This window comes from Phaseolus vulgaris, chromosome 4, assembly GCF_051622355.1.
Source record: "Phaseolus vulgaris cultivar YP4 chromosome 4, ASM5162235v1, whole genome shotgun sequence".
In the NCBI taxonomy this organism is placed as follows: Eukaryota; Viridiplantae; Streptophyta; class Magnoliopsida; order Fabales; family Fabaceae; genus Phaseolus; species Phaseolus vulgaris.
Window position 1 is genome coordinate 16,729,391 of NC_143501.1, and position 22,565 is coordinate 16,751,955.

Sequence of the window (22,565 nt, forward strand, 5' to 3'; positions counted from 1 at the left end):
CGCAAGAGTCTTGCCTTGTCAAAGGTATCTTCCCCTGGATCGACTTTGCACCACGCTAGCTTCCGTCCTTCACACCTCGATTCACCTCAAGAACCTGCAAAAGACAGAGTGGCGCCGCTGCGGCCGATCGCGCTCCGACGCTCAAGTCAGTGACGGAACCACCAAAACTCTAAGAGAGACAAGCTAGGAACTCAAGGAACCGTGCAAAAACTCTCTCAGCGTACTCAAGTATTCTCAAAGCGTAAAGAACTCTTCTAAACGCGCGTACCTCAGAGGTTCGTTAGAATCCCTTATATACCTGTGCACTTTCTCTCTCCTGACGGTTACATCTCTGGACACGTGGCTCACATCCAGCTGTACACGTGTCACCATTTGGAACGTCCTCTGCTTGAGCGTCACTTCTTACTCTTCAGGCTGTTCGACTAAGTTACCCATGCAAGGAATAACTCGGTGTATCTTGGAGTGCGATCTCTTCTGTGTGGCGAGTACGGGGTGTCTCGTCGGCCGCCATCATGATCTGCTTCACTTGCTTCATCGTGTATGTTCTGGTAAGTTGTTCCCTGGCCTCAACCTCTGGCCAAGGAATGATCATCTGGTAACTTCATCCTTCGCACTCGTGCCCTTTGAAGGCCTTGAACAAGCTTTCCTGATCTTTTGGCGATGTCCCCCTCTCGGCGATCTCTGATCACTTGGTCGCCTAAGCTCACATATGGCGACTACAACACAAGCCTGGTGACCGCCGATTTAGATATGCTAGAGATCGGAGCACGCCAACTTAACGATTGGCGACTACACGAACTTCCCGATGTCCTTCCCTTCCGTCAGCCAGGTGTTCCGTTCAACACGCCTATATTACCACTTGCTGCCATGTCATCACTCCCGACTACCTGGTCGGTACACAAGCCCCCCAGTCTTAAGCGAAGACTTGTCCAGCGAAAAGACTAAGAGGTCACATCACTGTCGATCTACGTGGCGCTGACACGGGATTCCAAACGTTCGTACCTTCTACTTTTCTGACGCTCCACCAAACCCCTTTTTCCAATCGCTCGACACGTGGCTTCATCAACGGTCATCTTCAGCTGTCGTTTGCGCTTCCGAAAACGTTCGAAAAACCCCTAAAACCCTTTGCACTTCCTACTGTTCCATCATCTTTCTGCATTCTCAAAAGTTCTAAGTATTTTCTCTGCATCCCACGACGCTCCTCAACTCCCTCAATCTCCAACTTTCTTCAACACTCATCCGATCATCAAAAGGTAACTCTTTTACGCCTTCTGTTGATACGTGTTGCATTTTGACCGATTCGCATCATCCATTATCTGCCTGGTGCATACGTTGTGGGTTGTTCTCTTTTTTTTTTTCCTCCTCTCCCCTCTTGTAACTTAGGGCTTCGTCTTCCATCACGTTCATCCCAACGAACTCTTGTTCGTTCGTTCTTCTTTCTTCGTCCTCAATCGAGTCGTTCTCTGTAACCTTTGTTCATCCCTTTCATTTTCCTTTGCAGTTCCTGCGATGGCTCATACAAAATCCACCGCGAACCTTCTTTCTTCGTCACGAAACCCTTCACCCCAAGCGCGTAGGGTTGCTCCTGGGGCAAATCCTCCATCAGCGCGTAACCCACCGCGAGCATCTGGTGCTCCTTCTACCCAAGCTGAGAGGCCTGCAACTTCTCACACCAATCCCGCTCAGGCAACTCTGCCAGTCACCGGAGGCGCCTCCCTACCTCCAAAGGACTACAAGGAACTCTACCCTTGGGCCACCTTAACTTTGTTAAAAGAGACTTCTTCAATAAACACGGAGTTGGGCGTGCACCAACTAAGGAAAGGGGACCAATCCGAGCTCACCTTCCATAAGGAGCACGACAGCAAAATGGTCGTGCTGCCCTGCTTCCCGGGTGAACCGATTTGCGCGGACGATAAAGCGAACAACGGCGAGCTGTTCTATTTTATCTACGCGACGTTCTTCAAGAAAGTGAAGCTCAGACTTCCCTTCACTCGCTTCGAGAGAGAGCTGTTAACCGAGCTCGATATCGCCCCCGCCCAGCTTCATCCCAACAGCTCGGCGTTCGTAAGGGCGTTCCAAATTATGTGCGCACACTTGGGACTACCAGCTTCAGTTGACGTTTTCCTCTTCCTGTTCGAAGCTAAGAATCCCGGAGACCGCCTCTGGATTAGCCTGAATAGGATTGTTGGGAGGTCAATCCTCTCGATTTTCCAGCAATCTTACAAAGATTGAAAGGGAAAATTCGTGAAGGTGTGCGCAAACGATCAAGATCCCTCCCTGCTCGACGGCTTCCCCTTGTACTGGGTACACAAAGGGAACAAAGACGCCAAAGAAAGCTTTAGGAGGCCCAGAAGTCCCGATACCATGGGCGAGCTAGACAAAGATCTCTGCCTTTTCTGGAAGAGTATAGCAGCCGCCAACATCACCTTCCCCACCGCCTCAATAATCTCCTTCGAGTTCCTCGAGGGCCAACTTGAAGCTCACATAGGTTAGCCCTTACCTCGACACCAAGGTTTTCGTTTTGTGTTGGGACTGACTTTGCATTTCTACCATCTATCATTGAGCGTCCTGTTTGTTGTGTACTGGTCTTGATTTTTAATTCATGTGCCACTTGTTTGCGTTATTCCTGCATGCATATGCTTGTATAACCTGTTTCTACTTTGGGGCCTACTCATCTGTTTTCTACCCTGTGCAGACCTCATGTTGGGGAAAGGCAAATTAGCTGAATTGAGGGCGATCGCCCGTTCTCACAAGCTGGCAACGGGCTCCCAAACCGTGCCCAACTCGGTAGTGGAGATCGCTGTCGCCCAAGGCAAGACTCCTCCTCAGGGTGCGACTTCTTCTGGGGTACTGCCCGCCCCTCAAAGGAAGAAACTTATCTTGAGGAAGCCCAAAAGGAAAGCCCCCCAGGTGGTTAGAGAAGAAGAAGAAGAAGAAGAAGATGAAGAAACCACCGAGGACGGCCTCATTACTAAGAGAAAAAGGGTAACTCCCTCTTCACCCCCTGCGCTTCCAACACCAACATCGCCTTCACCACCAACTCCATCACCTCCAGCTCCATTACCCCTAGTCCAAGCGACGCCGCTGGCCGCCGCACCCCCAGCGATCGAAAGTAGCAACCCAAACTTCATGGAGAACCCTCCAAGCGCCTCCACACCATTCGTGTCCGTTGGAGAGGGTCCTCCTTCCACTGCTTCCATCGCTGGGGCCACATTAGGCGAGAATGAGGGCGCTCATGACTCGCCAATTTTGATAACTGAGTCCCCGACCTCACCACCACGCCAAGAAGCTCAACTTGCCTTACAAACTCAAGAGGGTGGTGGTGAAAGTCTGCACCAGACTCCTCCAGCAGCTCCACCAGTAACAAACTCGAGCCTCCCACCCTCCATTGAAGAGATCATGGGGCCTTTCACAGCCAAGCTGAAGATGATGGCGGAAGATCTCCCCGCGATCGTGTCGAAAGCTGTGAAGGACGCCGTCAAGAAGCTCCAAGAAGAAAACTCAGCGCTCAAGGAGTCAAACTTGATAGCACACGCTGAGGTGGGAAAGCTCTCATGCCACTCGACGATGGCCGAGTTGGAGCACTCGAGGCTGGAGGATACGATGGATGCTGAGCTCAGGAGCACGCGCCGGGAAGCCTCTGCCCTTCGCCAGAAATTGCAGCTCCAAGCGCAAGAAAAGATCGAACTGGAGAGCAAGTTGGTCCCTTACAGGCTCAAGGTGACCAACTTGGAGGCTGCGATGAAGGCGAATGCGACCAAAGTAGAAAACCTCGAAAAAAGGTCGGTAGATCGGGAGGTTCTCCTTGGGAAAGTCGAGAAGGAGAGGGACGACACCAAGGCTGAGCTCGGCAAAACTCAAGAGGAAAACACGAGGATTGCTGCAGAGCTGGCCCAGGCTCGGGAGGAAAACAAAAAAGCTGCTGAAGAGCTTGCTCGGGCTCGTGAAGAAACTGAAGGGCTGATAAAGCAAACTGACGAGCTGAAGAAGCAAGCTCAAGATCTAGAGCAAAGCTCCGCCCAAGTCCTTGTCGCTGGGTTCGACGCCGCTTTGGAGCAAGTCTCGTGCCAATATCCCGAGCTCGATCTCTCCATGGTGTCAATTTGCAACGAAGTGGTGGATGGGAAGATCGTTCCCTCTGAAGATTAGTTGTATCTCCCCATCACCTCATTTGTAAAACTGTCGTACATCTTTTGTTTGTGATTTCCGTTTAAGTGCAAACTTGTAATGACATTTCTTTATACAACTTCTTCTGCTTTCTTACTTGCTGTATGGTTGATCAACTAACCGGTAGAACTCGCTTTAAACAAATTAACTTAGCGATTCCTCGGGCTTAACCGTTTACTCACTGCTTTGAACTCGAGCAAACTATTAATCTTATAACAATTCATCAACTGTTAACTCAAAGTACAATCTGAGCAACTATCAACTCTCGAACGATGACATTTAACATAACTTGCAAACTTAAGGCAATTAGTTACTTACTAGGCAGCAGGTTTTAACTTAAACTGGTATCACAATACAATTTACCTGATCTGCCCGGCAAGGTTAGCCTTTACTCCTGTCTTCGCCTGGAACTCTTCTGATCGCCATAGGGTTCTGGCGATGTAAGCTTCCTTTGCCTTCATAACTTGGCTATTGTTCCCTCATCTGGGGGTAGAGGCGCCTTTCAGATCCTTCTCTACCTCCCTGAGGTTCAGAACAATAAGCCGGATAGCGAGGCGTTCTCTTTGAACCTACCTTAGCTATTTTTTAAACTTCTTTCACCCTTCACGCCATACCTGAACTCGTTCAAGACGAGAAGGATTTTATCTGTCTTCACACCGCCTACAAGCGTGGAAGTTTTTTCTGGTCTTACTAAGTCAATATTGATGTTTCACTTAAAGGGGAAAAGGCGTTTTACTTCCCTTCCCGCCGTTTAAGGTCACGAACACCCCTGACTTTTCAGTTCATCTTGCCTGACCTCACTCTGAGGTGAGAAGGACTTTTTCTCGCCTGAACTCGCTCGACGGCGATAAGGACTTTACCTTGCCTGAACTCGCTCGACGGCGAGAAGGACTTTACCTTGCCTGAACTCGCTCGACGGCGAGAAGGACTTTATCTGGCCTGAACTCGCTCCACGGCGAGAAGGACTTTCTCTTGCCTGAACTCGCTCAACGGCGAGAAGGACTTTATCTGGCCTGAACTCGCTCAACGGCGAGAAGGACTTTCTCTTGCCTGAACTCGCTCAACGGCGAGAAGGACTTTATCTGGTGCCTCAACTTGCCCAGGGTGTACATCTCCTCCCCCCTGGTTGCACTGAGGACCTTTTCTCTTTCTCGCCTACACTCGCTCGAGGGCGAGGAGGTCTTTTCTTTTCTCGCCTGCACCCGCTCGGGGGCGAGGAGGTCTTTTCTTTTTCTTGCCTCCAAACGCACGAGAGCACTGAGGTCTTTAGTCGTCGCTGGTGCCTCCGATCGCCGAAAGACGATGAGGACTTTAAAACTTTTACTTAGAAAGCATGTAGCATAACTTTTTCGAAATAACAAGCATGCAATCTTAGAAACTTTAAGCTCTTTAAAAACTCTTCTTTATTGGGTGGCCTCATTAAAAACCCTCCTTAGGGAAAAAAGAGTGCCCCATTCAAACTGTTTTAACAGAAAGCTTGAAAATCTCTTCATGTTCGTTTTTACTTACAAAGCTTTAACTGTAATACAACTTGAGGTGGGTGGCGTTCCAAGTGCGAGGAATTGCCCCTCCTTCCAATGTCTCTAAGCGGTAGGCGCCGTTCCCGAGCGCCTCGGTTATTCTGAACGGTCCTGTCCACTTATGCGATAACTTGTTTTCCATCTCGTACTGGTGGGCCTTCCTCATCACCAGGTCGCCTTCTCTAAACTGCCTTGGCATCACCTTCGAGTTATACCTTCGTTCAATCCTCCTTTTCATTTCCTCAGCCTTTACCCTTGCCTCCTCCCTGACCTCATCCAGCAAATCCAGATTCAACCTTCTTTCTTCGTTCGAGTCTTCCGCCACGAAATTCTGAAATCTCGGCGAGCTCTCCTGGATTTCCACTGGAATCATTGCATCACATCCATAGACCAAGCTGAATGGGGTCTCGTGGGTTCCTGACTGCTCGGTGGTATGGTACGCCCAAACTATGCGGGGTACCTCTTCAGCCCATGATCCCTTAGCTTTTTCCAGCCTTCTCTTCAAGCCTCTTAGCAACACCCGATTAGCGAACTCTACTTGGCCATTTGTCTGAGGGTGCTCGACGGATGCAAACACCTGCTGAATCCCCACCTCCTCGCACAGCTTCTTCAGTAGGTGACTTGCAAACTGAGTCCCATTGTCTGACACCAGGCGCTTAGGCACACCAAACCGGCACACGATGTTCTTCCATACAAAGCTCTCAATCTTGTGTGCGGTGATCTGGGCTATTGGTTCTACTTCGATCCACTTGGTGAAGTATTCAATCGCCACCACCAAGTACTTCATCTGCCTGATCGCCAATGGGAAAGGTCCCAGAATGTCAATTCCCCACGTATGAAACGGCCAAGGGCTGTAAATTTACTTTAACTCTTCTGGAGGCGCTTTGTGCCAATCGGCGTGCTGCTGACATTGCTTGCAGCACTGTGCATACTTCTTGCAGTCCTCCCTCATCGTTAGCCTGCACAGAGAGTTCTTGCAGCCAGAGCTCGACCCCCGACGTGACTCCCACATATCCCTTCATGGAGCTCGGCCATGATTCTGGTGCATTTTTCTCCGTGCACACATTCTAGGAGTGGGTGTGTAAACCCAAACCTATACAGCTCGCCATCTATCATGGTGAACTTGCTGGAGTTCTTCTTTATCTTCCTAGCCTCCGTCGGATCCAGCGGGAGAAGGCCATCTGCCAGGCAGCGCTGGTACTGTGCTATCCATGTGTCTGGCTCATGCGTAGCGCAGACCTGAGTCATGTTCACCCTCTCCCCTCGACATGCTCTTATTCTCGGCGATCTTAAAGTCTTCTGGGTCAAGGACCTGTGACTCCTCGCCACTTTCTCAGTCGACTTGCTTATCTAAAGAACCAGGTGGTCTGCCACAAATGCTCTAGGCGTCTTCAGAGTTTCTTGGATCACTGTCCTCTGCCTACCCCCCTTGCCCGAACTGGCGAGCTTAGCTAGCAAGTCTGCTCGGGCATTCTGCTCTCTGGGCACATGCACCACTTCAAACGAGACAAAGGAACTCTTCAACTCCTGCACATACTCTAAGTAAGCCGCCATTTGTGGATCCTTGGCCTGGAACTCGCCTGTCACTTGTCCCGAGACTAATAACGAGTCACTCTTAGCCATCAACACCCTAGCCCCCATCTCCTTGGCCAGCAAGATTCCGGCGATCAACGCTTCATATTCTATTTGATTGTTGCTGGCTTTGAAGGCAAACCTCAGGGACTGTTCTATCAGCACGCCGTTGGGCCCTTCTAGAATGACTCCAGCATCGCTACCCTGCTGGTTCGACGATCCATCCACTAAGAGCACCCAACGAAAATCATCCCCTTCAACTCGTGCTGCTTCTGACGAGAGCTCGACCACAAAATCAGCGAAAATCTGCCCCTTGATCGGACCTCGGGGCTCATACTTGATGTCGAACTCCGACAGCTCCACCGCCCACTTCACCATCCTCCCAGCCACATCAGGCTTCTTCAGGACTTTCTGGATGGGCATGTCGGTCATCACCAGCACTGTAAAACTGTGAAAATAGTGGCGCAACCTCCTCGCCGAAAACACTATAGCCAGTGCAGCTTTCTCCAAAGCCTGATACCTCACCTCCGGGCCTTGCAACACCTTGCTGACGAAATAAATAGGCTTCTGAGCCTGGTCTTGATCTTGGGCGAGCACCGCATTCACCGCCCTCTCAGTCACAGCAAAATACAACCTGAGAGGGGTTCCTACCAAGGGTTTACACAAAACCGGCGGGCTCGCCAAGTACTCTTTAAGCTTCATGAAGGCTTCTTCACACTCCTTCGACCAGACAAACTTGTTGTTTCGCCTCAAACATTGGAAATACGGGTGGCCTTTCTCTCCGCTAGCTGATACGAAACGAGACAGGGCGGCCATCCGACCTGTAAGTTGCTGCACCTCCTTCACGGTAGCCGGGTTCCTCATCGCCAACATGGCAGCACACTTATCAGGATTTGCCTCTATTCCTCTTTCAGTTAAGAGGAATCCCAAGAACTTCCCTGCCTCCACGCCAAAAATGCACTTCTCGGGGTTCAGCTTTAATCTGAACTTGGCGATTGTGGTGAACAACTCCTCTAGATCTGAAACGTGCTTGCTCTTTTCTGGTGAGGTCACGACCATATCATCTACGTACGCTTGCTTATTCCTTCCCAGCATTGGTGCAAGTACCTTATCCATCAATCTTTGGTACGTGGCCCCCGCATTCTTCAGCCCAAAGGGCATCACCTTGTAACAGTAGCACGACCTCTCAGTCATGAAGGCAGTTTTCTCTTCATCCATAGGATGCATCTTTATCTGATTATACCCCGAGAAGGCGTCCAGAAAGCTCAGCAACTTGCACCATGCTGCACTGTCGACCAGGGCATCTATGCTTGGCAAAGGGTACGAATCCTTTGGGCAAGCCTTGTTCAGGTTAGTGAAGTCGACGCACATGCGCCACTTCCCATTGCTCTTCTTCACCAGTACGACATTAGCCAACCACTCAGGGTACTGGACCTCCCGGATATGGCCTGCGGCGAGGAGCTTCTGTGTTTCATCCCTGATCGCCTGCCTTCTCTCCTCGTTAAATTTCCTTCTTCTCTGCCGCACTGGTCTAACTTGTGTGTCCATTGCCAAATGGTGACACAAGAAATCGGGGTCAATTCCCGGCATGTCTGAAGCAGACCATGCAAAAGCATCCAGATGCCGTTCTATCACCTTGGCGATCTGGTCTTGGAGCCCAACCTCCAAAGATCTTCCCAGCTTGAAGACCTTTCCCCTGATCTCCCTTTCGAGCCACTTTTCGACGGGTTTGGGTCTGGTTTCCCTGGCGATCACCGCCCTAGCGATTCCCAATTCCCTCGCTTCCTCTAGGCGTTTCCTCACCTCTTCCTCCCGTCCGCCGCTCTCTTCCTCAACCTCAGCATCCAGCATGGTGACATCGCCTCCGGCGGCCAGCTCCATCGCCGCATCAACAACTCGCCATTCTGTTGGCTTGGGCTTCACACCAGGAGGCAGCGTCGTGGTGATGTAACTTACTGACCTCTTATTCTTGAGGTTATTCTCATAGCACTTCTTCGCCTCCTTCTGGTCAGATCTGATGGTGATCACCACCCCCTCCATCGATGGTAACTTAACCTTCATGTGCCTAGTTGAGGGCACAGCTCCTATTCTGTTGAGGGTTGGTCTCCCCAACAGAATGTTATATGCTGAGGGGGCATTCACAACAAGGTACTTGATTTTCTCCGTCCTCGAGGCCACCTCATTCGTGAACGTTGTTCTTAGCTCGATGTACCCCCTGACCTCCACCTGATCGCCAGCAAACCCATACAAGCACCCTCCATAGGGTCTCAGCTAGTCAAGGGGTAGTTGCAACTGTGTGAAAGTCGGCCAGAACATTACATCCGCCGAGCTTCCTTGGTCCACCAGTACCTGGTGGACTTTTCTTCCCGCCGTGACAAGCGAGATGACTATGGGATCGTTGTCGTGAGGCACAACGTCCCGGAGGTCTTCCTTCGTGAATGTAATATCCACATCTGGTGAGTGGTCTTCAAACATATCCACTGTCATCACAGACCTTGCATACTTCTTCCGCTGTGACACAGTGCATCCACCACCCAAGAAACCTCCAGCGATGGTGTGGATCTCGCCATGAGTTGGCATCTCATGCTGCTGAGCCTCCCCACCCGCTGGCTGGGAGCTCGACGAACCTCCCGTCCTTCTGTCCAACAGGTAATCGTTCAAAAACCCGCTCTTGACCAGATCGTCGAGCTGGTATCCCAGGGCCAAACACGAATCCACTGTGTGACCAAAACTCTGGTGGAACTCACACCAAGCGTTTGGTTTTGGTCCTAACACCTTGTCGCCCACTTTCTCAGGCGCCTTAAGCCTGGCTGCTATGTTGGGAATGGCGATCAGATCCGCCAACCCTATGACAAACTTGTACTTTGGTGAGCGATTGTACTCCCTGGGGCGTCCTGGGCCCCTTCCCTTGTTCTTTCTCGGATCATAACGATGGCGACTCCTCTGATCCTTCTTGACCGCCATCGTCTCCAGCACCCTCTGCGGCTAGATTCTAGTCTGGGCACGTGGCCTAGCAAGGGCCACGCTTCCTCTCTTCTCGGCGACCTCACTCTCGTCGACGATGTGGGCCACCGCAAGTCGCCTAACCTCAGCAAACGTGGCGGGGTGAGCCCTAATCAGCGCCTCACAGAAAGGTCCCGGCAGCACGCCCTTTTTGAAGGCGTATACCAGCATCTCCTCGTCTTTAGCAGGCGAGCGGACCATCTGTGCTCCAAAGCGATTCAAGTAGTCCCTGAGGGACTCTCTCTGGTACTGCCTGATGTCGAACAAGTCATAAGACACCCTAGGTGGCGCCTTGTTCACAATGTACTGCTGGATGAAAAGCTTCGAAAACTGCTGGAAATTGGTTATGTGACCTGTAGGCAAGCTCACAAACCATTCCAGCGCTGTTCCCTGGAGCGTGCTCACAAACATCTTGCAATATACAACATGCAAGCCTCCTGACAGCATCATCTGCGTGTGGAACGTGGTGAGATGTGCCTCAGGGTCCTCCATGCCGGTGAAAGAAGCTTTCACAGGTACTACGCTCGCAGGGATAGGCGTGTCTGTGATCGCCTGAGCAAACGGCATTGGGAAAACGCGTGGTGGTGATGACGGCGCAACCTCTTCAACAACTAGGCGTCCTCTCTGCTCCTGAAGAGCTTGACGCAACTCCTCAGTTACTTTGCTGAGCTCTTCATTCCTGGCCTGAGAGGCGACCAGGTCTTCATGCATCTTCGCTTGCTCTATGCGCGACGCCTCCACATTCGCCTGCAGCGCACGCATGATCTCCATCATTTGCGCCATGGCCATGGCGCCTTCTGTAGCAACTGGCACAACGGGACTTGAACGGTTGCTTCTCATCTTTCTCATGAAAACTCAGCAAACCAAGCTTCAACGAACAAAACCTTCTCCAGCAAACGATCGATCCAGCAATCAATCGGTCAGAAACTCCCAAACTCCCAAGAACTTCCAAAAACGCAACCACAACAGCACGCCGATAGATTTGGACGTCGAAACCTTCACTGAAACTTGCAACTTCACCATGAACCTACCGCTCCTCCAGCAAACTTCCGATTCACCAACCAGAAACGCAAACGAACGGAAAAAGCTCCGAACAACCGATTGAAAACCGCGCAAACAGCAAGAAACTTCAAAAAACCGATCGAAAGCTCGAACGAACAGTGGAAAACTTCAGACTATCGATTAAAACCCAAACGAACGGCAGAAAACTCGAATTCACCGAAAAAAAACTCGAACGAACAGTGGAAAACTCGAAATCACCGAACAAAAGCTCGAACGAACGGTGGAAAATGGTTGCACCAGCACACAACCACACAGAAACTACAGAAACTTCAAGAACTCACGCTGTGGATGGGGACAGGTTTTACATGGCCCCACGGTGGGCGCCTGATGATCCTGCCTGTCGACCAGAACGCAAGAGCCTTGCCTCGTCAAAGGTATCCTCCCCTGGATCGGCTTTGCACCACGCTAGCTTCCGTCCTTCACACCTCGATTCACCTCAAGAACCTGCAAAAGACAGAGTGGCGCCGCTGCGGCCGATCGCGCTCCGACGCTCAAGTCAGTGACGGAACCACCAAAACTCTAAGAGAGACAAGCTAGGAACTCAAGGAACCGTGCAAAAACTCTCTCAGCGTACTCAAGTATTCTCAAAGCGTAAAGAACTCTTCTAAACGCGCGTACCTCAGAGGTTCGTTAGAATCCCTTATATACCTGTGCACTTTCTCTCTCCTGACGGTTACATCTCTGGACACGTGGCTCACATCCAGCTGTACACGTGTCACCATCTGGAACGTCCTCTGCTTGAGCGTCACTTCTTACTCTTCAGGCTGTTCGACTAAGTTACCCATGCAAGGAATAACTCGGTGTATAGCTACCTTGGAGTGCGATCTCTTCTGTGTGGCGAGTACGGGGTGTCACCATGCACACCTTCTCTGTGGTCTCGTCGGCCGCCATCATGATCTGCTTCACTTGCTTCATCGTGTATGTTCTAGTAAGCTGTTCCCTGGCCTCAACCTCTGGCTAGGGAATGATCATCTGGTAACTTCATCCTTCGCACTCGTGCCCTTTGAAGGCCTTGAACAAGCTTTCCTGATCTTTTGGCGATGTCCCCCTCTCGGCGATCTCTGATCACTTGGTCGCCTAAGCTCACATACGGCGACTACAACACAAGCCTGGTGACCGCCGATTTAGATATGCTAGAGATCGGAGCACGCCAACTTAACGATTGGCGACTACACGAACTTCCCGATGTCCTTCCCTTCCGTCAGCCAGGTGTTCCGTTCAACACGGCTATATTACCACTTGTTGCCACGTCATCACTCCTGACTACTTGGTCGGTACAGTTATTTATAATATAATTGATTATATAATATGACTTTTTATTTTGATTGTAATTTGTATATGAAGTTAGAAAGTAGTTTTAAATGAATTTAAATAGTTATTATCATTTAGTGAATCAATTATAATATGTAAAGTGAGATACTAAAAATATATTCAAATTATGTTACATGAGTTGGTAGATATACTAGTCTTATTAATATAAAACATGTGAATTAATAGAGGAAGTTAAAGGGTTACATTCAATAACGTGTTTGTTACAAAAATAGTATTCATTATAGGGAAACATCCCGCCTCTGAAATAACCAATGACCATCCAAATTAAATTTATTGTTCAAGTTGTGTTTTAATTAATTAAAATTTTAATTGATTTTTTTTTTGTTTTAACTCCTATACCAAAACTCACGATTTAGACTATCGATCCATACTCGTAAAAATAAATTGAGAATTTTTAGTATCGATTTACTTAAATAATTTACAAATTTATTAATTAATGATTTGTGTACCTGTATAGATGATGGAACCTAGTTAATATTTATCCACTAGTACACCATTTACTGTTGTGCTGATAATTTCCTAATTCTTCAAAGTCCTTTCTTTCGATTTGTGTGTTCCAAAAAAGATTAAACAAGATTTAGTGAAGTAATTCGGGAATATTAATAAGTAAAACCCTTTTAATTCATAAGTTGTAATCAAAATTAAAAAAATAACCAAAATGTTCAAACTCATTCTTATAATGACAACTTTAGTTATGCCATTTCTATCTTGTTATTATTACGAAGATAAAGCAATTTAATTTACTTCAATATTAATTTTAAAGAAAAACAAACAAAATAAGTGTATTCTCATTACTATTATTTTCTTTACTCTTTAATATTTAGATTAAAATACTAGGATTAGGCAATGCAAATCGAAGGAAGTCCACATCATGTTCCAAGATAGTTATATGTGTCTCTCTCATTGTGATCCATGCCTCTATTCCCTCTCTTGTTTCCATCAATATTACTGTGTTTGGAATACTTTGTTTAGTACCTCCTCTTTGAGCTAGCCACAAAGGTTTTCCACTGCCAAAATCCATCTCCTTGAATCCCATATTAGCCCAACTTGTGAACACTAAGGACATTGGCTTATTTGCTGCTATGCCTTCAAGCATTAGTTCTGCACATTCATCACTCCACAAAAAATTAGGATCATTCTCTAGTTTTTGAAACAATTCCTTTGTGAGTTGTCCAACTCCTTCTTTTACAACCTTAACCAAATCTATAATATCACTGTTCTTGTTGACATCCTCAAGAACAACCAATGCAGGCCACAACAAATTTCCAATAGCACCTTTTGAGAAAGGCTCCCCCATCCTTTTTCTCATGTCCACAACATGTAAAGCAACCATTGGTCTTGTTTTGTCACAACAACATTCCTCTTTGATTGATACAATCATATGTTTACTTATGAATGAAGACACTACTTGGTATCGTGTAGGTTTTGTTTCATCACTTGTTGACATGGATTTCAGCTCATTGATGGCTTTGTGATCAAATAAGAATCTTCTTGTAGTGCAGGTTTCTTCTATATTCAAGTCTTTGTTTATATTTAACATGCCAGCACGTACACCAGTGGTGTTCCTTGGAGGGAAGGAAGAAGAAGCAGAAGAGAAATCTGGCCATGATATTTCTTCCTTTGACCCTTTGCAAATGGCAAACCAGGTTTTCAAGAAGGCACTGCAAGAATATGCATCCAAGAGAATGTGGAGGTTGCACAAGCCAATAGCTATTCCTCCACATTGGAAAATGTTTACTTGAACAAGTAATTGGGGCAACACTTCTTGGTGAGGATGGCACTTGTTAGGCTCACATGGAAGTAGCTGGTTCAGCAGTTCTAATTTGGGTGGTTTCAAGAACACTTCCATGTTGGTATTCACTGAAGCTTCCATGTAAATTGCACCTTCATCATTGCAATCAATGGAAAAGTAATCACATCTTCTACCTCCAAGAGGGTAGAAGATAGTTAGTGCCTCAGATAGTGATTTCTTCAACTGAGTTGAGACATCTGAGAATCCTTCAAGGTTGGAGGTTTTACTGTAAAAAAGGATTAATGGAAAATAGGTGTTGAGTTGAAACACATCAAACAAGCATAATTTTTGGGTTTTGCATTCTGCAGAAGTGGGCAGTGATGGTTTAATGGTTTCTCTTGATGTGATGCTAATTTCCATTCTCAACTTATAACTTAGATATGAATAAGAGATCCCATAGGAAATTTGTTCATTGGTATTTGTTTATATATACTATTTGAGGAATGTTACAAACATTAATATTATTGGCCTAGGACATTTATCTATGTGTTGAAAAAAAGTCTGTTATTTGTTTTTTTGTCTTTTAATCAACAGTTATGTTTCTTTTTTAATTCAACATTAAAACATCAAATAACGTTCTAATAATCAATATGCATTGCTGTTTTATAGTATTTTGTTAACAAAATTCATTAAGTGTTTACGTTTATTTATAACAACAGGAAACTCAAATCTGTCAAGCCCTACCATAATATATTAGTAATTGTAATCTATAGTTCTATGAAAAAAAGTTGTTTATTATTATTATTATTATTATTATTATTATTATTATTATTATTATTATTATTATTATTATTATTATTATTATTATTATTATTACTATAATAATAGATTTTATTATACTCATTAATTTTATCAGCGTAAGGTTGGTTGTCGACACAATGAATTTCTAGTTTTTTTTTCCTAGCTAGGATCTCTTTTGACTCATGTTATTCTTCATAAATAATTTAAAAATTAATTTTACTGCATCGATTTAGTGAATCTAATTTTTTTTTCAGCTAGCATTCGTTTAGTGAGTTTGACTCACTCTATTTTTTACAAATGATTCAAAAATTAATTTTATGTTTATCAATTTAGTCGACCCATTGCGTTTTTATTTTATTTTTTCAGTTGATGTGTGTTTATAATGAGTTTGACCTAAGCTATTTTTTATAAATAATTTAAAAAATATTTTTTTACTGATATATTGTATTTTATTTTAATTTTTTAGTTAGCGTCTCCTAAAAATAGAGCATTTGTTTAATCCACTATTTACGTCTTACTCATAACCGATGTTTAATTATGACCGTTAATCCCTGGCCTAATTTATTTTCTATTTGATGTTGAAATAGTTTTTTACTTTTTACTGGTATGGTGGAAGAACATGTGGTTTTATAAAAAAAACAATCAATTATATAAAGAACTACCTATTTTCTAATTTAATGCTTAGATATTTTTAAATATTCATTAAAAAGTAGAGAAACAATTGAGGGTGAATTCATACCTATATATAAACCCTCGTATTAAGGTAAAACATTATATTAGAACTCATACTCTAACGTTATAACTACTAAAGACGTTGTAGAAAAATATATAGTCTTTTTAATTACCATTTAATATCATTCCTATTATATATATATATATATATATATATATATAAATATAATTTGAAACTCCAATTTGTGAAACCCCACATTAATTAATGTAGATTATGCTGCCAATAGTTATTCCATAAAAAAAAAGGAGATAGTTATTCCATACAAAAAAGGGAGATACTTACGTGGAAAAAAATTGTTTATAAACATCTAACTTATATTTTATTTGATGTTGAGATGTGTGAGAGTTTTCACTGCAATGTTGAAAAAAATAAGTTGTTTTTAGTTTTTAAGCCAAGATATTATATAATGTTCATACACGTTTAAATATTGTGTTAAAGTTTGTATTAAGGTTATGATTAATGTTATATCTATTTTAGTAGAGTGAAACCATTGAATCTTAAAGATATGATGATAAGAAACTAAACCCTAATTTGTGTAGCCCTACATCAATCTATATTAATATACTAAAATCTCAGAAATTTTGAGATACTATGTTCTCACATGTTCGTTGGATGATATCTATGAGTATGATATGTTGATAGCACATTATAAAAAAATTATTAAATAACAATCAATTTTAGAGGTATAAAATAATTAGTTATTATGATGACTAAATTAGATATCACTTTAGAAACTAAAAAAATATTCGTATCTAAAGTGGTTTCAATTATTAATAATAATTTATAAAACAGTTTCGAAATTAGTATCTAGATTAGCTACCAAAGTTTTAGCTACTGATCCTGCCGGTTGACCAAGCGCAAGAACGATGCCTCGTCACGATTTTTCCTCACCAGCTTTGACACCACGCGCCCTTCAAGTCCACACCACAGATTGGCACTCCGAGAACCTGAAAACACAAGATGGTGCCTCTGCGGCCGGTGGCGCTCCGACGCTCAAGTCAGTAACAAGAACACCCAAAAATTGAGAGAAAACTATGCTCTGTAGAACCGTACTAAAGTGCATTCAACCCAAATCAATGAGCCGTAATGAACGTACCTCTGCAAATTTTGTTAAGTTTACCTTTATACCTAGGTTTTTTCTCTCTTCAGGCAGTTACGCTTTGGACGCGTGGCTCGCATCCAACCCTGCACGTGTCATCATCTGGGCTGGGGTAGCAGGTAGTACCCAGCCCTACACGTGTCATCATCTGAGCCAGGGTAACTTGAGCGTCATTTCTATGTAACATCCAACCCTACACGTGTCGTCATCTGGGTTGGGGTAACTGGTAGTACCCAACCCTACACGTGTCATCATCTGGGCTGGGGTAACTTGAGCGTCATTTCTATGTAGTAACCAGTCGCGCGGCCAAGCCTCCTATTCAAGGAGTAATCTAGCACATCACGCGCTCTGGAACACCACCCGACAAGGCGAGTATCGGATGCAACGAAGTACACCGTCTCTGTGATATCGCTCGTCGCAAGTGCCACCCTCCTCATTGCCACGCCATGCATGTTCTAGCTGAGGAAACCTCGCCATCGACGAATGTCCACTCTGGAAAACCCGTCGTCGATGAGCAAGTTGTTTCCTCCTACTCACTCGACCTTCACGCCCCATGCTGACGTAACAATCATCTTTACTAAACTTACACGCTTGAACTTACTCGCCTGGACCTCCAACAGCTTCAACTATGTTTACTGGGGAAACCCGGCGATGTGCTTCTTGTGGCGGTGAGAGACCACCTGATCTTCCATGATCTAACACGACAATGACATGAAAACCTGGCGACAACCGACTATATACACTGCAGAACGCCGCTTCCACAAACGGCAACCATGCTCACTCCTGGACCATTCATCTTTCTCTTGTCCATGTGTCCTGCTGAGCACGCCCCACGTAGTCACTTGCTAAACACGTCATCACACCCGGTGACCTGGTCGGTACACAAGCCCCCCAGTCTTGAGTTGTGGCTTGTTCAGCGAAAAGACTAAAGAGTTAAATTTACGGCGACCTACGTGGCCTTGCGCGTTGACGCTCATACTGTTTACTGATTTGACATTTCACCAACCCCTCCGATCAAACGACACGTGGACTTATCAACGACTATTATTCATTGCCGTTTGCGCTTCTTGCAACGTTCGAAATTCTTAATACCTTCGCGCCACTTCACTGTTTCATTATCTTCTTCTTTACTTCGAACTCCCGAAATACTCTAGCGAACGTTTCATCTCCCTCAATCATCATCTTGCTCAACACATTTCTGATCATCAAAAGGTAACCATTCATCTCTTCCCACTGACATTTGCTGCATTTTAATCGGTTTGCATCATCCATTAACTGTCTGGAGCATACGCTGTGGGTTTTTTTGTTCTTTGTTTCGCTTTTTCTTGCGTCTAGGTTTTCTGGCCTTTTCTGCGCGAGCCCCCCTTGTTCTTTCTATCTCCTTCTTTTCTGTCAAGTCGTTCTGTTTATAAACTCTCATCTCTTCCCTTTTTCATCTTCTTTGTAGCTCTTCTGATGGCTCGCACCAAAATTACTCCAAACCCTCCTCCATCTTCCCAAAACCCTCCGGCGAAAACACGTAGGGCCAACCCTTCTTTTTTTCGCAATCCACCAAGGGATCCCAGTGTCCCTTCAAGCCAGGCCGTGAGACCCGCGTCTTCTCGGCCCAACCAACCACAACCAACCCCACCTCAAACCAGCGCAGCTGTGAGGCCCCTCCCTGACTACAAAAAGCTGTATCCATGGGCTACTACAGCCTTGCTGGGTGAGACCTCCTCTATCAACACCGACATCGACATCCTTCGCCTTAAGAAAGGTGATCAAGCTCACCTTTCTTTCAGCAAGGAACATGATGACAAGGTGTCTGTTCATCCCTGTCCTCCCGGAGAACCCATCTGCACTGACGACCAGGGGAGCAACGACAAACCCTTCTGCTTCGTCTATGCCACGATGTTCAAGAAGGTCAAGCTCCGCTTCCCCTTCACTCGTTTCGAGAGGGAGCTCTTGACCGAGCTTGACATAGCCCCCGCCCAGCTTCATCCCAACAGTTGGGCGTTCGTCAGGGCATACCAGATTATCTGTGCGCACTTGGGACATCCAGCTTCGGTGGACGTGTTCCTCTATTTGTTCGAGGCCAAGAACCCAGGCGATCGTTTATGGGTCAGCCTCAACGGGGTTGCTGGGAGGTCCATCCTCTCCATCTTCCAGCAATCCTACAAAGACTGGAAAGGGAAGTTCGTGCGCGTCTGCTGCAATGACCAAGACCCCACCCTCCTCAACGGATTTCCCTTGTACTGGGTGAACAAGGGAAAGAAGGAGTCCAGCTTCAGGAGGGCTAGGGGTCCAGAAAAGATGGGGGAGCTCGACAAAGACTTGTGCAACTTCTGGAAAGGAGTTGCCTCTTCCAGCGTAACTTTGGCCACCTCCTCCATCATCACCTATGAATTCCACGAAGGTCAACTGGACGTCCATATAGGTTTGTCTTTCCCTCATCTCCGAGTTCCCTTTCCTTGAATTCGCATCACCCTGTCGTTTACATTGATGTTGTCGTTCTGATTCGCGCGTAGTCTTAACCAACTAGTCCATGCATTGACTCACACTGCTTATTTTCTTGTGCATCATCAACTGCTTGCATTGGATTGGTTTGTGATCGTTGGCTTCTCTTGTGTAGATATGATGTTGGGAAAAGAGAAAATGGCTAAGCTGCGCTCCATAACCAAACTTCACAATCTGGCGGCGGGCTCCCAGACCATTCCCAACTCGATTGCAAAAATTGCCGCCGCCCAAGGCAAATCTCCGCCGGTTGGCCCATCTACTGTCGCCGCTCTTCCTGCCCCTGAGCGAAAGAAACTGCTACCCAAAAGGGCTAAGAGGAAGGCCCCCAGGGTAGTGTCGGACGAAGAGGCAGACGAAAGCACCGAGGATGGGCTAGTCTGCAAGAGGAAAAGGGGAGCTGTAGCTGAGCCGCCAGCAGATGAAGGCACCATCCTCGACTACGCCGAGAACCCCCCCAGCGCCTCCACGCCATTCGAGTCCGCTGGGGATGTTCTTGCTTCCAATGCCTCAGCTGCTGAAGCTGTACCCGAACAGCTTGCAGATACGCAAGCTTCTTCTCAAGCTGCAGCGGAACTACCCGCCTCACCACCACGCCTCGAGACTCCCCTCGCTATCCAACCTTGCGAGGGTGGTGGTGAGAATCAACCTTCATGATGTGATTCCAATAGCAAAGAAGAGAATGATTCTTGATATTCTTAGGAATCAACTTGAGTTGGACAATAGTTAGACACTTTTTCTTAGAATTGGATCAATGTTCTAAGTCAAGAACTCACCAAAACTAGCACCAAATCCAAACTCATATGGAAGTTCCAATTATAGTCAAATTGAACCGATTAAAATGAAAGAAGAAGCAATTGCACCTAATAGAATTAGCTAAAAACTGAAATGAACCGAACATAAAGGCTGGAAATGAAAAAGAACAACAATGAACAGCAAGGAAACAAAGGAACCGAACCAAAACACCTAAGAATTGAAAACTGCCGAACAGAAATTCAAGAACAACAAGCTAAACATGAACAATTGAAAGAGAAGGAAGGAAGGAGAGGAGAAAGCTCATGAAGATGGATGTATGGTTGGATGATCACGCCACTAGAAGGATGGAGACTCCTAGATGAGTGTGCAAGCCGCCACTTGAGGTAACCATGGAACCGTCAAGATAAGACTAGTGAAGAAGTCACAAAGCTCTCCAATGCTCTCTCAAAATTTGAGTATAGTTTCTTTAGTCTAAATTCCAAATCTGCATTTTACAAGCTAAGCACCTTTATTTATAGCCTAGAGGTGCTGAAAAATAGGTGGGAAAATTCAAATAAACTCATTTGAAATTCCCACCAAAAACAAGTCACATGGGAGGTGTGACCTTTTTCTACTATGACACCTCCTAAAAACTACACCTACACCACTCTCCTAAGTCACATGGACAATGTGACTTTATTTTACATTTTCACACTCCTTTATTTAATAACCACACCTCCTAAAACTATACGAGAGTATTTCAAAGCTTGGCCTTGCCCCTCATGGGATGGACTTGGGCTCTTTGGGCTTTGGTCTTCTTGGGCTTGGGCTTGGGCTTTGGGCTTGGGCCTCATCTTTATTTTATGTCTTCTTTTAATTTTGAGAAGACTAGAAGGAAGAATTTCAAATGTGAGGGTGGATGTCCTCTTCCTCCATTAATAAAAGCCTCCTTTATTTGATTCTCATCACTTCACCTCCTCCTCCAACTCCAGCCCTTCCAGCTCCTCTCCAGGAAGCCTTGAAGTCCTTCACCGCGCGCCTAAACGCCATGGTTGTCGAGAGTCTTCCCTAAATCGTCGGTGAAGGTCTGAAAGACTCCTTGAGCAAGTTCGAAGTTGATAACCGCATCCATCAGGAGGAGGCGAGCACCACGAGAGCCGAAGCTGACAAAGTCAAGTGCGACATGATGATGCAAGGGCTAGAGTTCTCGCGGGTGGAAAATGATCTCAACGACGAGCTCCGAAGTTTGCGCAAGGACAAAGCTGAACTGCGCCTAAAACTGCACAACAAACTTCAGGACGTCGTTGAGTTAGAGGGCAAGCTCGTTCCTATGAGGGAGAGAATTGCAGAGCTGGAGGAGGCCCGAAAAGCTGACGAGGCCAAGATGGCCAAAATGGAGAAGAGGTCGACCGAGAGGGAAACCCTTCTGGGGAAAGTCGAAGCGGATCGGGACAAGAAGTTCAAAGAGCTGAACGACGCTACTGCAGAGCTTGCCCAAGTGCGCGAGGAGAATAGTGGGCTCAAGAAGAAGATCGTCGAGCTTGGACTTGAGGCTGCCCAAGTTCGTGAAGAGAACAGTGGGTTCAAGACAAAGATCGACGAGCTTGAGCTTGAAGCTGCCCAAGTTCTTACCTCAGGCTTTGGGGCTGCTTTGGAGCAATTTTCTTGCAAATTTCCCGATCTCGACCTCTCCGAGTTCTCAGTGTACAACGAAGTGGTGGATGGCAAGATCATGCCCCCAACTTAACTGCTCCCATCTGCCACTTCAAATTTACCACCTTCAAACTCTTGTATTTAACTTTGATTTACATGTAATAACTTTCATTCTGTTCAAACTGTTTGGATATACATGTATATATGTGGCTTCTAACTTTATCTGTTGTGTGATCGCCTGATATAACTGACTAATTTTTACTCAACCCAATGCACTAAGCGCAAACTGACACTTAACTCTCTGGAAATCAACTTAACTTAAAAAAACTGTTAGTCTATAGCGATAACATTTGACACGAAATCACTTACTGGGCAGTAGGCGTGGGTCGATCTTAGTATCTGGAATCTCGCTCGCCTGATCTGCCAAATGGCATGTGTATTTCTATGTTATCGCCTAAAACTTTGCTGATCTGGCTCTCGCCGTGTAACCTTCTTTCTATTTCAATCTCAAAGCCATAGGCTTCCGGCGGCGCCATTTTCCTTTTAACTGAAAACGTCCCCTGCGGGGCCACCTCACGACTTCATCTTTGCTCGACTGGAAGGAGAGCTGCCTTTCGGATCTCCCTCTACCTTCCCTGAGTTTTTAACCTGAGATAGCTTAAG

At 46.0% G+C, this 22,565-nt stretch overlaps 1 protein-coding gene and 1 pseudogene across 1 annotated transcript; one reads left to right on the forward strand and one right to left on the reverse strand.

Moving 5' to 3' along the window:
* The window catches only part of LOC150027938 (uncharacterized), a 78,583-nt pseudogene that overhangs the window by 8,138 nt on the left and 47,880 nt on the right, over window positions 1-22,565 (forward strand).
* On the reverse strand, window positions 13,477-14,808 carry LOC137838449 (akuammiline synthase 2). The gene has a single exon (XM_068647693.2). It carries the CDS (start codon window positions 14,806-14,808, stop codon window positions 13,477-13,479), a length of 1,332 nt encoding a protein of 443 aa, XP_068503794.2.